This window comes from Trichosurus vulpecula, chromosome 7 (genome assembly GCF_011100635.1).
Source record: "Trichosurus vulpecula isolate mTriVul1 chromosome 7, mTriVul1.pri, whole genome shotgun sequence".
Classification (NCBI taxonomy): Eukaryota; Metazoa; Chordata; class Mammalia; order Diprotodontia; family Phalangeridae; genus Trichosurus; species Trichosurus vulpecula.
In genome coordinates, this window is record NC_050579.1 from 183,823,862 (window position 1) to 183,839,562 (window position 15,701).

At 40.8% G+C, this 15,701-nt stretch overlaps 1 protein-coding gene across 1 annotated transcript in view; it reads left to right on the plus strand.

Annotated features, from left to right (window-relative positions):
- The first annotated feature begins 12,686 nt into the window (after positions 1-12,686).
- The window catches only part of UBE2J1 (ubiquitin conjugating enzyme E2 J1), a 43,172-nt gene continuing 40,157 nt past the window's right edge, over positions 12,687-15,701 (plus strand). Inside the window, exon 1 of the mRNA XM_036767113.1 lies at positions 12,687-13,019. Within this exon, the coding sequence (XP_036623008.1) occupies positions 12,989-13,019 (31 nt within the window). The 5' untranslated portion in view covers positions 12,687-12,988. The remainder of the gene's footprint in view (positions 13,020-15,701) is intronic.

Consider the following 15,701-nt stretch of genomic DNA (forward strand, 5'->3'; position numbering starts at 1 on the left):
CAAACCAGAGGAGAGAGGACATCACCCAGAGGCAATCCATTTTTAGTAGTCTCTAGAATTTCAAGCAAATTTATAGATACAATGAGGCTGGCTCCCCATGCATATCTACCATTCCAAAGTCTTTCTCTTTCTCCTTCCTAGTGTCCTCTGTCCACATGTCCTTCAGAAGAAGCTCTGGAACCTACACAAGTGCCTTACACAGGTCCACTGCTACGGTTAACATTGTCTCTGCTAATTGGGAGTCATATCTCCCTTTACATATACAGCAGGACACAAAATGACCCAGGTTTGGTTGGAAACAGTGTTGCAAAAGTAGATAATAAATTTAGCTTGTTACTTTCAAAACTAACCTGTTTACCTATGCTTCTATCTAAACTTCCTTCTTTACACTCCTGTATATCCTTTGGCATATTCTAATCTGTATAACTTCTTTGATTTTTGTTTGCTGTTTTGCTTGGTTCATGTTCTTAATTTTGTTTTCTTCTCTTATCTCTTCTTTCCTTTTCTCTTCTTCCCTCCTTCCCTCCCTCCTTCCCTCCCATCCCTTCCTTCCTTCCTTTCTTTCTTCCTTCCTTCCTTCTTTTCCCTTGTTTTTCCCTCATCCTCACCACCGCTATCTTCTTGTTTGTTTGTCCTGGCACTGGGCTTTTGTGGTGCCCCACCCCACTCCTATTGCCCGTGGACTTTCAGCTGATTTTCTATGCAGTTCTAGAGTAGATGAAATCACTTATTGTAGTTTCTCTTTGGATTTCTTGATCAATTATTTGCTGTGCTTCAATTTTTGTTTTTGCTGGAGTAGGTGTGGGAGCTGGGCTGCCTGCCTTTGTTCAGGTAGCCCGGATGTCTGGAAGTCATGATCATTTCCATAGTCAAATAAAAGAAAAAGAGAATTGCATATGAAATCATGTCTCTCACTCACATACAGCTTCTTAAAAGTATTAAATAATAAATTTAAAACAGCAATCCTAGTATTGTCCTGTTTTTCTCTTTCTGGGCTTCTTTCTCTTATTTTATAAATGTTTCATTTATGTTCTTTTCTTTCCTTTTTAATGACCATCACTCTTCTCACTCCTCTCCCTGCCCCCCCTTAGATAAACTAAAAAAATAAAATAAATTCCCTCCTTTGTAACAAATAAGTATAGTCAAGTAAAACAGATCTGTGCCTTGGCCGTATGATGAAACATATCTTGTTTTGCACTTACAATTCATTTGCCTGTTTGCTCAGAAGTGGGAGGTATCACCATCATTCATCTTCTAGAGTCATGGACCAACTATTCTTCCTTGAATGTCTCTTGCCTTGACTTCTGTGACATTGCCTTCACTGGCCTCCTACTTTTACACCTTTGTAGTGGTATTGATGCATAGTACATTGATGCATATGCATAGTACAGTAACTTTTTGTATAATTCCACATTATCTACTGGGGGCCCTTGCCAGTCATCTTGACCTATGTCTTGCCACTAGACTTCAATGACTCTGAAGGAGAAAGTGAGGCTGGTAACTCTGCACAGCTCTGCCTCACTTAAATCCAATCCACTGGCATGTCAAGACATCAGCTTCCTGATCCAGTCTCTTTGAGAGTGAAGGACAAACAACTTTTATTACTATTCCTTTTCTGGTTCTTTTTGTTTTGTTGGTGTTTCTTGGGGTTCTGCTTTTAGTTCTCTTTTCTTTCTCCTTCCATATTCTACTAGTTGGTTTTCTTATTCTATCTCATAGCTTCAATAATCACCTCATTCTTAAGTCTTTATTTCCAAAATCCATCCTTTCTCCTGGGCTCTAAACTAGCATTTCCAATTGCCTGCTGGTTACCTCCAACTGGATATCACACTGATACCTCAAAGTCAATATATCAAAAACTGAACTCATCACTTACCTTGCAAAAAAAAATCCTTATGACTTTCCTATGACCAATGGTATCCCCATCCTCCAGTCACCTTGACTTAAAACCTGTGTATTTGTTTTCAACCTCTTTACTCCTGAAGTGTCTTTCATATTCATCTCCTTTACTCCATTCCACTCCTAGTTCACATGACTTCTGGTTTGGATTACTGGGGAGCTTGCTAACTGATTTCTCTATTTTCCAGTCATTTTCACATACCACTGACTAATCTTCCTAAAATTTAGCTCCAATTAGCATACAATCTCAGAGCTGGAAGGATCCTTGTAAGTCATTTAGTTCAATTTGCGCCCAAGTGAGAATCCCCTCTACAACCTAACTGAAAAACAACAACAACAAATAACCGAAACCCAGTCATCCAGGGCGCTTTTGTCACTCCTTTGATCAAAAATCTTCAGTGACTTCCAATTACTTAGTGGATGAAATCCAAACTATTTGGTCTTACATTCAAGGTTCTATATAATTTGGTTCCAGTCTAGCCTGCTGTTCCACTATTTTTATTTGCACACCTGTAAGCCCTAGCCAAACTGGACTACTTAATTATTTTTGGAACATCCCCCATAATTAACTGCCTATAAATAATCTGTAGACCTCCCAGCTCTCCCAATCCATATCACATCTCTCCTTTGGAGTCCATTTTCAACATTATTTTCCTCAGAAAGTTCTCTCCTTTTTTTGAGATCGTTTTTTCTCTTTAAAATTTTTTAAAATTTCACTTTAAACTTAAAACACAAAAAGAGGAAGAAAAATAGAACATCTCCATGCACACAGCAGAACATAGAAGATTCAATGTAATACTATGAATTTCCATTTCAGACTGTTTACTTAAAAAAAAACTATGTAATAAATACTATACATTATTTTCAAAGCTACCCTGCTTTTCTGTGGTTCCTTCTAAGTTTTCTTTTTTTTTTCTTTTTTTTCTCCCTCCCTGCCCATCCCACTCCAGAGAAGGCCACAATTAAATGCAAACATATACACATACACGCACACACATATATACATAAGATAATACTATACATATTTCTATTTTTCAGTTCTTTCTCTGGAGGTGGATAGCATCTTCCTTCATAGGTCCTTTACAGTTGGTTTGAGTATTTATGATATTCAAGATGAATTAGTCATTCAAAGTCATTCTTAGGACCAATATTTCTGTTACTATGTAGATCATTCTCTTGGTACTGCTCATTTCACTTTTCATTATTTCATTCAAGTCTTTCCATGTTTTTCTAAAATCATTGAGCTCATCATTTCTTATAGCACAGTAGTATTCCATCGCAATCATATACTACAACTTATTTAGCCATTAACCAGTTAATGGGCATGTATCATTTTAGCCAATCTGATAGATGTAAGATGATATCTCAAAGTTGTCTTAATTTGCATTCCTCTAACCAATAGTGATTTAAAGAATTTTTTCGTATGACTATAAACAGCTTTGATTTTGTCATTGAAAAACTGCCTGTTCATATCCTTTGAGTCTATTAAGCTATGGCTGCTGGGATTCATTTCAAAGTGTCTAGTTTGTGGTTGCTCTGACCTGTTTTGTAATGTGTATTCAGATATGTTCGGTTCTTAGAATTTCATAACTGCAAGTGCTATCCTTAGTTTGAAAGTGTAAATGAATTGACATTGCTTGCTACAGAACACATATAAGCATTTATATGTAGCCATATAAAAAAATTGTGGCCTTTTCCTCCCTTGTTGGGAGCTTTGAGCTATCTAAGTGGTAGCCAGAGAGCTAGATTTAGAATCAGGAAGACCGGAATTAAAATCATGAGTCACACATTTATTAGTTGTATGACCCTGGGCAGTGACTTAATCTCTCTCAACCTTAGTTTTCTCATCTGCAAAATAGGGATAATAATAGTGTTTACCTCTGCTTTGCAAACCTTATAACCACTATATAAATGCTAGATATTATTATTATTATTAATGTATTAGAAGTTTATTTCCCCATACTGTGTTGGCTTTCAAGGAGAAAAGCTATATGTCCCTGTGAGAAAGTTCTCTCAATTGAGAGAACTACCCAAGGTAATGACCCTTGGCATGGCAGGCAATTTAGAAACAACATCCTGGGAATACTCAAGCCCATACTAATTGATTACTATGAGTAACGTCTACTATTAATTGTTTCTTCCTTTTGCTTTTGCCTCTAAAACCAGTTGAGAAGGTCTCTTCCTTTCTGCCAAATTATTATGCCATAGATAAGTGTCCACCTGGGCCCAAACAACCCCACAGGACCCGGGATCATAAACAATTTTCTTCACATTGCCCGTTAGTGGATCTTGAATAAATGGGGAATAGGGGAAGAAAAAGAGGAAGAATGCACAGGAATTCAAACATGCTTCTCATCCCTTTCAACTAATTATAATGCTTAAAGATACCAAGGTGTAGGTATTGAAAGCAAAGTAACAGACAATGCTTTACTCTACCAGTTCCTGGATACCCTGAAAATTGAGGGAATTTACTAGACAGATAGATAGAAAGATAGGTAGGTAGATAGATATAGCATTAATTAAGAATCTATTGTGTATCAGACACTGTGCTAAGTTCTGGGGATCCAATTATAAGCAACTATAACAATCTCTGTCCTCAAGAACTGTACATTCTAAAGGGGAAGACAATATTGGAAATGGGGGGCATGGTGAATAGATGCCCAGGAAGTGGCATGGAAACCTGGTTCTGAACAAACTAAGGTGAAAGCTCAGTGTCCTACTGGTGGAGACCAAAGTTGCTGAGGGAAGAGGGGAAAGGATGGCCTGCAGAGTGTGTGGGGTAAGTAGTATAAGGGAAATGAGGATGATGGTAAAAATGTAGGCAACATGGTGAGATGTCCTGAAAAGTGGTGTGGAAGAAGGCCTGGTGTGGGGCAATATAAGGGGAAAGCTCACCTATCAGAGCAGGGGAGCTCATGGCTAGAATCAATATTATGGTAGGTGAAGATAAGGATGATATTAGAATATAGAAAGCCATTTTAGAAGTAATCCTAACACTATCCATTTTGGAAGCAGTTTGGTAACATCTTACCTCCCTCCCCTCTCCAGCCAACCCTAAAGCCATCATCAGCATTTCAGAATATCATTTTTAAGAATTTAAATTATTTTTTTAATCAGCAAAAATTCATCACCCCCTTCCATTTCTCCTTCCCCCTACATTGAGAACAAAAGAAAAATAAAACCCATTATAAACATGTTTAGTCAAGCAAAAAAGTTTTATGCATTGTCCATGTCTCAATATACATATATGTATTTGTGTGTATCTGTCTCATTCTGTGTCGCAAGTCCTTTGCCTTTCTATAAGGAGGTGGATAGCATATTTCATCATTAGTCCTCTGGAATTCTGGCTGGACATTAACACTGATCAAAATTCCTAATTTTATCACAGTTGTTTCTTTTTATCATATTGTTGTCATTGTTTATAAATTGTTCTCTTGGTTCTGTTCACTAAACTCTGCATCAGTTAATACAAATCTTCCAGGTTTCTTTGAAACCAACTCCTTCATCACTTATTACAGCACAACATATTTCTATACTATAACTTGTTTCACCATAGCCCAATTTACGGGCACTGCTTTAGATTTCCATTCTTTGCCATCTCAAAAAAAATCAACTAGAAATATTTTGTACATCCTTAGTTTGTTTGGCTTATGATTAATCCTTCTCTTAATCTACCCTCCCTACCTTTCTCCTCTTTCCTTTCTATTTCCACATTAAGTAAAATGTGTTTCTTATACAGAATACCCTTTAACAAATGTCATTTGGACCCATAATTTTTGTGTGGGGGTTTTCTCTTCCCTCAAGCAGAAATGGATTCAACATATCCAGACTTATTTGAAAAGGCCTTTCTGGCACAAGTGGGAATTAAAATGAATAAGAGAAACAGATCAAGTATCCTAATTTTAAAACTCCTAAACCTCACACAAGGGGTAGTCTTGTATATGGAATGGGTAAGTTGAGTGGGAGTCCCCAGGAGTTACATAAGCTTGGAGTATAGAAATTTCCAGAAAGGGGCTTAGAATATTAGGCAGGAAAAGGGGGGCATATCTAGTGTTCTGAGCAGAGACAGTATGCCACAGGTGAGACATGGGTCTAAATCCCAAAGAACTGGAGGATCATGGACCTTTTTATCACAATTTCCATTTCCTCCAGAATTTCTGGGTTTTGTATGAAAAAAAGACCATTTCCATCCTAAGCTTCTTCCCTGTGCCTTCCAAATTTCTGGAATTTTACACTTCTCTAGAAATAAGTAATTAAGAGAATATTTGGCAAAACAAGTCTATGTTTTTTTTAAAAAAAACTCACTAGTGAAAGTTCCATTTTTGATTCAATAATACCTTGAATTTCAAATTGATATAAGTGATCTATAAATCCTCTAAAATTGAATTGTTTGTCACTTTCCTAAATAGTAAGTTCTTTAAAGTCATAACAAAATATAAAAACTCTATGAAAACCCCCAACATCTCACCTTAAGAAGTTGAGGGATAGTCCAAAGGACAAAACAGACTACATAAAGCAAGTAAACATGGACTTTATCCCCTGGGTTCTTCTACTGTATTCAATCAGTAAACATTTATTAAGCGTCTACAATGTTCCAGGCACTGTGCTAAATGCTGGGGATACAAATACAAAAAAGACAGTCCTTGTCTGCAAGGGTCTTACACTCTAATGGGAATGTGAGAATAGGGGGTAGGGAAAGGGGAGGTAAGGTACCCAATGCAAGGACATGATGGAGAAATTCAAAGGAGTGCAGCAGCTGGGAAATGAAGAAATGGCTGATGTTCAATAGAGGTTCTAAGAAGGGTTCTTCCCTAAGGTCTTCCAATCCAAGGAGCAGAGTGGGGTGTGAGTACCAAGGCTAATTCAATCTTGTGGTATTCCATCCTCTTGGTCTTAAATGAGATCAATTAAAAACCAAAGAAGTGGATTTTTGTTTTAAATGAATTTATTGACAGTCAAATGAAAGCATCATTTTAAAAAAGATGCAAACAAAAACATCTTGGTAAAAAGTATATAAATGCTAATAAACAACTTTAGACAATTATAATTGTACATATTACAATGTCTGATGTAGTAAATAGAAAATTCCCCTCAGAATTGGAAAAACTTGGGTCCAAATCTTGCTTTAAACACATATTGCTAAGGCCAGCTAGGTGGCTAGGTGGATAGAGCACCCGCCTTGGAATCAGGAGGATCTGAGTTCAAATATGACCGTAGACACTTACTAGCTCTGTGACCCTGGGCAAGTCACTCAACTCTGGTTGCCTCAATAAACAAAACAAAAACAGAAAACCACATATGCATATTGCTGGCTGATCTCAGGGAACTAACAACCATGCGGTGCTCCAGGAAACTTTGTAACACTGTAAGTTCTAGAAGAGATGTGGATCTTTATTTGAAGAAGGTCCTCCCCACATCACAGGTCTGCACATGTAAATGAAGACAAACCAAACCAAACCAAAAAACTATGCACTAACTCTACTTTCTCATATGTAAAATTGAGTGTATTGGATTAGATGACTTCTAAGGTCCCTTCTATCAAGAACATATAAGCTTTAAAATGTTTCTAAAAAGTTGCTCAAGTACAATTGAATATGATGATTGAAATAGTATCTGAAAATGAGCAAGGGCTGCCCTGGGACAAGGCTGCTATTCTATACTATAAATTCTTTGCAAGTGACAAATGACTGATTTTCTAAGAAATGAATCAGATTTAGATCTGGTCATTTGTTTACTTTGGCTTTTTGATCAACTGGCCAGAGGAATTATTAGTTTACTTTTGGGATAACGTGGAAAACATTTAAATCAGCATCAATGTTAGCTCTAGCATTTACTTAGAATGTTAGGGTTTTAAAAGTCTTTACATATGATATCTCATCAAATCTGCCTTTGGATATATTTGCACATGTCTTCCTACCTACCCTGCAATTCAAATCTTAGATTTAAACTTTAGACTTAGACTGATTTTTAAATATTTTAATGCTGTAAACTCAGACGGATCTAGGTTTGTATTAAACTGTTTAATGGTTTAAGCAGTTAAGAAACAAAAAAAAATCAAAAGAAAGAAACAATTTGCCGGACCTCATTAGCAATCTTCCTTATTAGCGCCTCTCTGGTTTTGCTCATTATTGTTATTCTAACCAGAAATGCCCTCTCTACCTTAATACAATTTAATTTAATCCAAGAAGTAAAATAAACACCTACTATGTGCCAGGCACTGTATAATACCTATCTGTCCTTCATGGCCGAGCTTAAGTCCTTGATCTATGAAATCTTCCTACACTACTCAGTCCCAAAGTGATTTATCATTTATCAACTTATAGCCCTTATTGTTTTTATCAGCACCTCAGATACAAAAATAGACATTCTGGTGTCTTTATATCCTCTGGTTTCATTTTAGAAACACATGGTTAAATTTCCAGTGAACAATGTATTACCTTTGGATAGTTCTTAAATTATTATGACTCATTTTTAACTCTTTATGCTACCTTTCTCCAACTATATTTCAAGCTTGATGGCAGGAACTAATCTTACGCTTAAAAAAAAATCTTCCACAACTAGTACAATGTTTTGCACACAGTAGGTGTTCAATAGATATAAATTTGATATATAGTGCATATAGAAAAACATGCTACTGAATGTCTATACATGACAGTTCTCCTTCAGGCCCAACCCTAGTTGTTTCCACATAGATTGTCGATTGAATCTATAAGAAGAAAAAATGTCAGGCCAACTCCTATGAGATCCTTCTTTGATTTAAACCTTTAAAATGTCTCAGAAAGTATGGTATTTCTGGATAACATTTGAAATGGAAGGCCTGATATTACAATTTTTTGTATCTTTTTTTAAGAATCAGAAGTGAACTTACAGATCATTTGGTCCAACCTGATGATTTTACAGATAAAAAAACTAAGATCTAGAGAGATGAAGGGAGATCTTACCTAAGATCACACAGTTTATTTAGTGGCAGACTTGGGACTAAGAACTCATGACTTAGGATTATAGATTTAAAGTTGGAGATGATCTTTGAAGTTATTGAGTTCAGATCCTTCACTAACAGTTGAGGAACTTCAGACACAGCAACTTGCCAATGGTCATACAACTAGTGTCAAAGCAGAATTTGAACTCAGGTCTACTTGACTCCAGGTCCAGTACTCTGTCCACTAGGCTAGGCTGATCCATCAGATTCTAGTTATTCAATAGCTCTTCTCAGATTTATTTCTCATAGTGAACACAGTGAAATGTTACTTGTGTAATGAGTTTAGGGCCAAACATTCATTGTGCTCACATCTATAGGGTTTCTATAGTAAAAAGCAGTGCAAATTAATGCTGCCTGAGTATCTCTCTCTCTAAATGCAGAGAACATCACCTAATGTAAGTGCTGGGAACAAGGGGAAAGGGAGAAGGGTGATAGCTACAGACTAAGGACCGGATTATAGTCATGTTCCTCTTAGAGGTGATGGGGAAGAAAAGAGTGGGATCCTCAACAGCATAGCATTGGGAAGATGAGGCCCTCTTCAATATAAGCCAATCCCTTAGACTAGTGAATCACAGGATGGGAAGGTGCCTCAGAGGCCAACTAAGTCTAGCTTCTAACTGAAAAAGGATCCTCTGTATAACAATCCCAGATAAGTGATCACTGAGCCCCTAATTGAAGGCCTTTAGTGGAAGAAACCCACAGCCTTTGGATGCTGTCCATGCCACTTTCGGTTAGCTATAATTGGTAGTCTTCTAACATTCTCTAAATTTGCCTTTAGTTTTCCTGGCTTTCTTTCAAGATTCAGCTCAAATCAGAACTACTGAGGTGGCATAGTGAACAGAGCCAAAAGAGTGAATAGAGACCTGGAATCAGGAAGACCAGAGTTCCAATTTGGTTTCAGATACTTCCTAGCTGAGTGACCCTGGGGAAGTCACTTAACCTTTGCCTCAGTTTCCTCATAATAGCACTTACTTCCCAGGGTTGTTGTAAGGGTCAAATAAGATTTTGTCAAGTGTTTTGTAAACTTTAAAGGGCTGTATAGATCCTAGCTATTATTACTAGCTATTAAATCCTACACTTCTGCAGGAAGCTTTTCTGGATTCCTCAGCTGTTAATACTTTCCCCTTTCAGATTATCTTCACCTATTCTGTACATCTTTTATTAGTTATTTATACAGTGTCACCTCTCCCCGCCCCATTAGAATGTTTGCTTTTTGAGGGTAGGAACTTTGTTTTTGCTTTTATATCACTAGCTCTTAGCACAGTGCCTGTAACAAAAGTGCCTTTTTTTTTAGCCTATGTCTTTCCATATCGCCCAAGTCACTCATAAGCCCAAGTGCATTGCTTATTGGCATAGAAGTTTTGAGCAGCTCCATTTTTGATCTGGACTGGGTCTCCCCTCCTTCGGCAGCCTCCCCTTTCCCCTACCCCTCATTGGTGCTAGATTCAAGCTACTTAGCCCTACTGCAGCTCAGAACTCTGGAGTTCAAGTGATCTGCCAGCCTCAGTCTCACATAGTAGCAGGGATTAAAGGCATGTGCTATGAGGCCAGGCACATAAGTGCTTAACAAATATTGTTGATTGATTAGCCTGTAGTCACACTGGTTGTAAGCGTGAAAGGTGGGATGTGTACCCGGGCCCTTTGACCAGCTAGAGAGCAGCTAGGTGGCTCAGTGGATAGTGCTGGACCTGGAGTCAGGAGGACCCGAGGTACAAATTCAGCCTCAGATACTTTGGTAGCTGCATGACCTTGTGCAAATCACTGAACCTTGTTTGTCTCAATTTCCTCATCTGTAAAACAATCTGGAAAAGGAAATGGCAAACCACTCCAGTATCTTTGCCAAGAAAACCCCAAATGAGGTCATGAAAGAGTTGGACACAACTGAACAAAGCAGCAGCTATAATAGAATATTGTTGCTCTGTGTGGAAAAAAAGTAAAGAAGTCAGAGAAAAATGGGAAGATTCATATGAACTTTGATGCAGTGATGTAAGGAGAAGCATAAAAACAACACACATAACTACAACAATGTAAAAAGAACAGCAAATGAAACTGAATTTTACCTACTTATAATGATTAGATGATATGAGAAAGAGAAAATATATCTCCCTTCTTTCATTGAAAGGTGGGAAACTGTATAGAATATTGCATATGATAGTATTAGACATTTTCCATGTGTGTTGGATGGTTTTATTAAACTGTTTTAAAAATTTCCTCGCAAGGGAAGACTTGCTAGGATTGGGTGGGGGGTGGAGGGAGAGAAGGTATTTTGATAAATGAATGTGATGTAAAAGGCATCACTAAAACTTAATAAACAACAATAGCTAACATTTATACAGTGCTTAATATGTGCCAGGCACTATGCTAAATGCTTTGCAAATATTATCTCATTTGATCCTTACAACAGCCCTGAGAGATAGGTACTCATTTGGTTGTTGAAGGTCTGCCTCTGTGACTCCATTTAGAGTTTTCTTAGCAAGAAGACTGGAGTGGTTTGCCATTTCCTTCACCAGCCCATTTTACAGATGAGGAAACTGAGGCAAACAGGGTTCAGTGATTTGCCCAAGGTCACACAGCTAGCAAAGTATCTGAGGAGGTTAAGTGACTTGCCCAAGGTCACACAGCTAGTAAGTGTCAGAGGCTGGATTTGAACTCATCAAGATGAATCTTCCTGACTCTAGGCCCAGGGCTCTATTCATCTAGCTGCCTCTATTTTACTACCTAACCTCAAGAAGTCATTTAATTTTTTTTTGATTGATAGCTTTTGTTTGCACATCACCTACATTTCTCATGTATCCCCCTCCCACAGTACTATCCTTCATGATAAAGAAATTCTATAAAACTAACCAACGCATCAAAAGCCTGATGTTATATGCAATACTACATATCCACAGTCTCCCATTTCTGCAGAGGAAGTGTCCCAACACTTAGCACAGGGCCTGGTATATAGCAGGTGCTTAATAAATGTTTATCGATTTTTCACCTCCCTTCTTTGGGGTCAAGCTTGGTCATATTTCTCAGCGTTCAGTTTTCATTTCATTTTTCTTTGTTCTTGTTCTATTTACATAGTTGTTGCCATTTAATCTCTCTGGCTTCAGTTTCCTCATCTACGAAGTAAAAAGTGTTGGCTTTCATTACGGGTTCTTAATCTGGTTTCAGGGGCAAAAAAACCCCATCTTTATTTCAATAAACTGGTTTCCGTCGTAATTCCATGTATTTTACTTTATGGACATGAAACCATTATTCGGAGAATGGGTCCATAGGCTTCACCGGGGTGCCAAAAAAAAAAAAAAGGCGAAGATTTGACGAGCTCTAAATTCCAAGTCCCTGATTCTGTCCCTCGGCTCCGCTCTTTGGTGTTACTATAGTACCTTGGGCGAGTCACTTTCCCCTGGACTTCGGTTTCCTCCCTCGCAAAATGAGAGCTGGTGGTCGGGTTAGGCTCTAACAAGGATTAAGCTCGGACTTCCCCGACGGTTTACTCCAGTGTCCGTCCCCGGCCCGGACCCAGGGCGGGAGGCGGCCCGGAGGCGTGCCCACGCCTGGCCCACGGCCGGCCACAAAGTGACTGCCACGTCAGGACAACTTCACAAACCGCGCGCGGGTCAGGGAGCGCGACACCCAGCCCGGCACCGGGGGCGACGCGGGAGGGCGGGCGCGGTGGCGGGAGGACGGGAGCCCTGGCCGCGGCCCCACCCCCGGCTCTCCTACTCAGCGACGGCCCGCGCGGGCCCGGCCTCCAGCCCGGGGCGGGGCGGGGCGGGGCGGGGAGGCAGGGCGGGACGCTAGCCGGGCGGGCCCGGCCGAGGCAGCCCGGCGGATCCCGAGGAGGCGGCAGAGGCGCGAGGAAGGAGGCGGAGAAGAGGGCGGAGGCGGCGGCGGCGCGGAGGGCGGAGCGCAAGGAGGGAGGCGGAGCCACGGTCACCGCCGCCGTCGCCGCCGCCGCCTTCACTGCGTATCCCTGGCGCTCGCTTGGGCCGCCGGGGGCGGGGACTGGGGGACGCGGCTTCCCCGGCTCAGGAAATCCTGTGCCCGGAGCCGGGGCCACCAGCCCGTCGTGCAGCCGAGGAGCAGGAGGCGGTGGCGGGGCCAGAGCGGGGCGGCAAGGCCACCATGGAGACCCGGTACAACCTCAAGAGCCCAGGTAGTGAAGGGAGCGGCCGCCCCCCTCCCCAATCTCCCAGCACGCATGCGCGGACAGAGGGACAGACGGACTGGCAGCCGGGGAGGCCTTGGGCCGCCGCCCCTCCACCTGTCACAGTCCGAGGGCCCCCTTCCGTACTCGAGTCCGATGTCCGGCCCGGCCTTGTCATGGCCGCCCGCTCGTCCGCTGACCGGCCCAGCCCGAGCTCACGGAGACAGGGCCCGGCTCGGGCTCCTGCCCACGCCCTGCCCCCACCTTCCGACCTCGGCATCACCCCACTTTGCCCTCCCCCTTGCTTCTTCCTCCCCCCTCATTCTTCTTAAAGGGGGGGACCCTAGAGGTAGCCGGAGACTGCGGGACTCCCCGCCGGGCGTCCGCGCCGTCTCCTCAGACTCTATCCCTGGACTTGACACTTCCCGGGCAACTTCGCTGACCCGCCTTTTTGGACGGGGTCGGGGGGTGCGTGTGTGTATTTGAAGAGGAGGGGTCTGTGGGGATGTGGGGGAGAGAGACGAAAGAGGGGTCTGTGGAGGGCTTTATATGACAGACCCTCCCCTCCTCCTCCGGACCTGAGAGATGCTGAGAGGTGGAAAGGACAACGCCTTGATGAGGAGGAAGTCGGAGGACTTGGGTTCAAATTTGTACCTTCGTGACCTTGTGTAACTCCCTTACTCTGTGTGAGCCTCAGTTTCCTCCGCTGTAAAATAGTGGCGTTTCACTAGGAGCCCCCAAAGGTCGTAAAAGCTGTGATCATATGGAAACGTGGATCTTTTAGCACCTGCCGCCTGTATGACCTTGGGGCACTCACTTACCCTTTCTGGGTTTTAGTTTCCTCTTCTGTAAAACGAGGGAGTTGACCTACATCCAGGATTCTTAATCTGGAGTCGGATAGATTTTTGGGGGGAGGGGAGAGGAAGGGGTTTGGGATGGAGAAACACACTGCATCTATATTTTCACACTTTTTACTGAAATTTAGTATTTCCTTCAATTATTTTAAAGGAGTCCATGACACAGAAAAGTTAAGAACTACTGTTTTTAGAATCCTTTTCAGCTCTAAGTGTTGTTTTGGTCTTATGTTGTTAGAGTCTACCACGGCTTTTCAACCTCAATGCTTTTATTGTTTACACTTTTTAATAGATTATCATTAGATACTAGCCTTTTAACCCTATCTATGAAGAGAGTGGTATGAATGTACACACACACACATATACACACCTGCGTGTACATATATATGTATTTAAACTAGATGAATCCTAAGGTCACATTGAATTCTGAAACCTTATAGGTCATCTATATCATGCTACTTCATATATATGTACATTTTATATATGTATGTATCTTTATTTATCTACCTATTTACCCATCTACCCTTGGAATTAAGGATAATTGGGTTCCTGTCCGGTCTTAAACATGCACTGGCTGTGTGATCCTCTAGGAGTCACCTAACCTCAAATACTGTTGCCTTGCAGGTGTCTGTCTGCAGTGGTAGATGGAATTTCCTCATCTGGAGTTCTCTATCCTCAGGAAGCCACAGCTCCAGACTGTCTTGACCCCCAAACATATGCGCCCATACCCGATGTTTGGGGTTGGGGGTTGATGTTGGGGGAGGAGATAGTCTGGAACAGTAATTTCATGGGGGTAGGGAATTTTGGATGAGGGAACACTCCACTGATAAGAATCAGTGAATAAGCACTTATATTAAGTGCCTGCTATTCCTGGCACTGAAAATGCAAAGCCAATATAAACAATGGAGTTTACATTTTATCACTGTAGCTCACATAATAATAGTTATTCACTTCTAGTGCTTTGAGGTTTTCAAAATATTTTATACACATCTCATTTAATCCTCACATTTACTCTGTTAGGTAAGCGTGATAATTATCCCCATTTTATAGATGAGGATACTGAGGTTCAGAGAGGTTGAGATGGTTTGCCCAGGGTCAAAGGTATTGTGTCTCAGACTCAAGAGTCAAGTCTCAAGAGTCTTCCTGACTCTAAAACTCTAATATCCTTCAGTATGAATACCTTTTAACAGATGAGGAAGAAGTTCAGAGAAATGAAATCCTTACTCAAGGTCACATAACTAGTTAGACCCTGCTCTGAAACAGGAACCCAGGATTCTGAACTGCCAAATCCAGACTTACTTCCACTGCAGAGTATGTAAGTAACTATATAGATATCTATATAGGCCCCCTTCATCAGGGGAGAAGGAATTCAAAGCACTAACCCTGATGCCACTACTCCAGATCTTTCTATAAATCCTTGGGCATATAGATATACAGTGGAACACTGCTGAAAAAGGGGGCTGATAATGCCTGTGAAAAAGCCGTACCCTAAATAAGTTGATCACGAGGTACTGGGCCATTTATTCCACCAGTGTATTGGCAAATTTGTGAAATGGGAAAAAAAGGCAATTTAAGTTTAACTTAATCTTTTAATCCTTCTCCACCCTCACCCACCCCTTTTTCCAGTTGGTATTGGGAAAACCAGCAATCTTTATTCTAAGAACCTAGGGTAAAAAATTCTGCCATATCTGATTTTTTTTCCTTTCTCCTGAATAAAAAAAGGTCATTGGACAGTGGATTGAATAGAACTTGAACTTGAAGTTCTTTGGTGAAATTTAGATGAGGTTTGGATGGGATAATTAAATAAATACAACATATGTAGTAGAAGGAAAATACT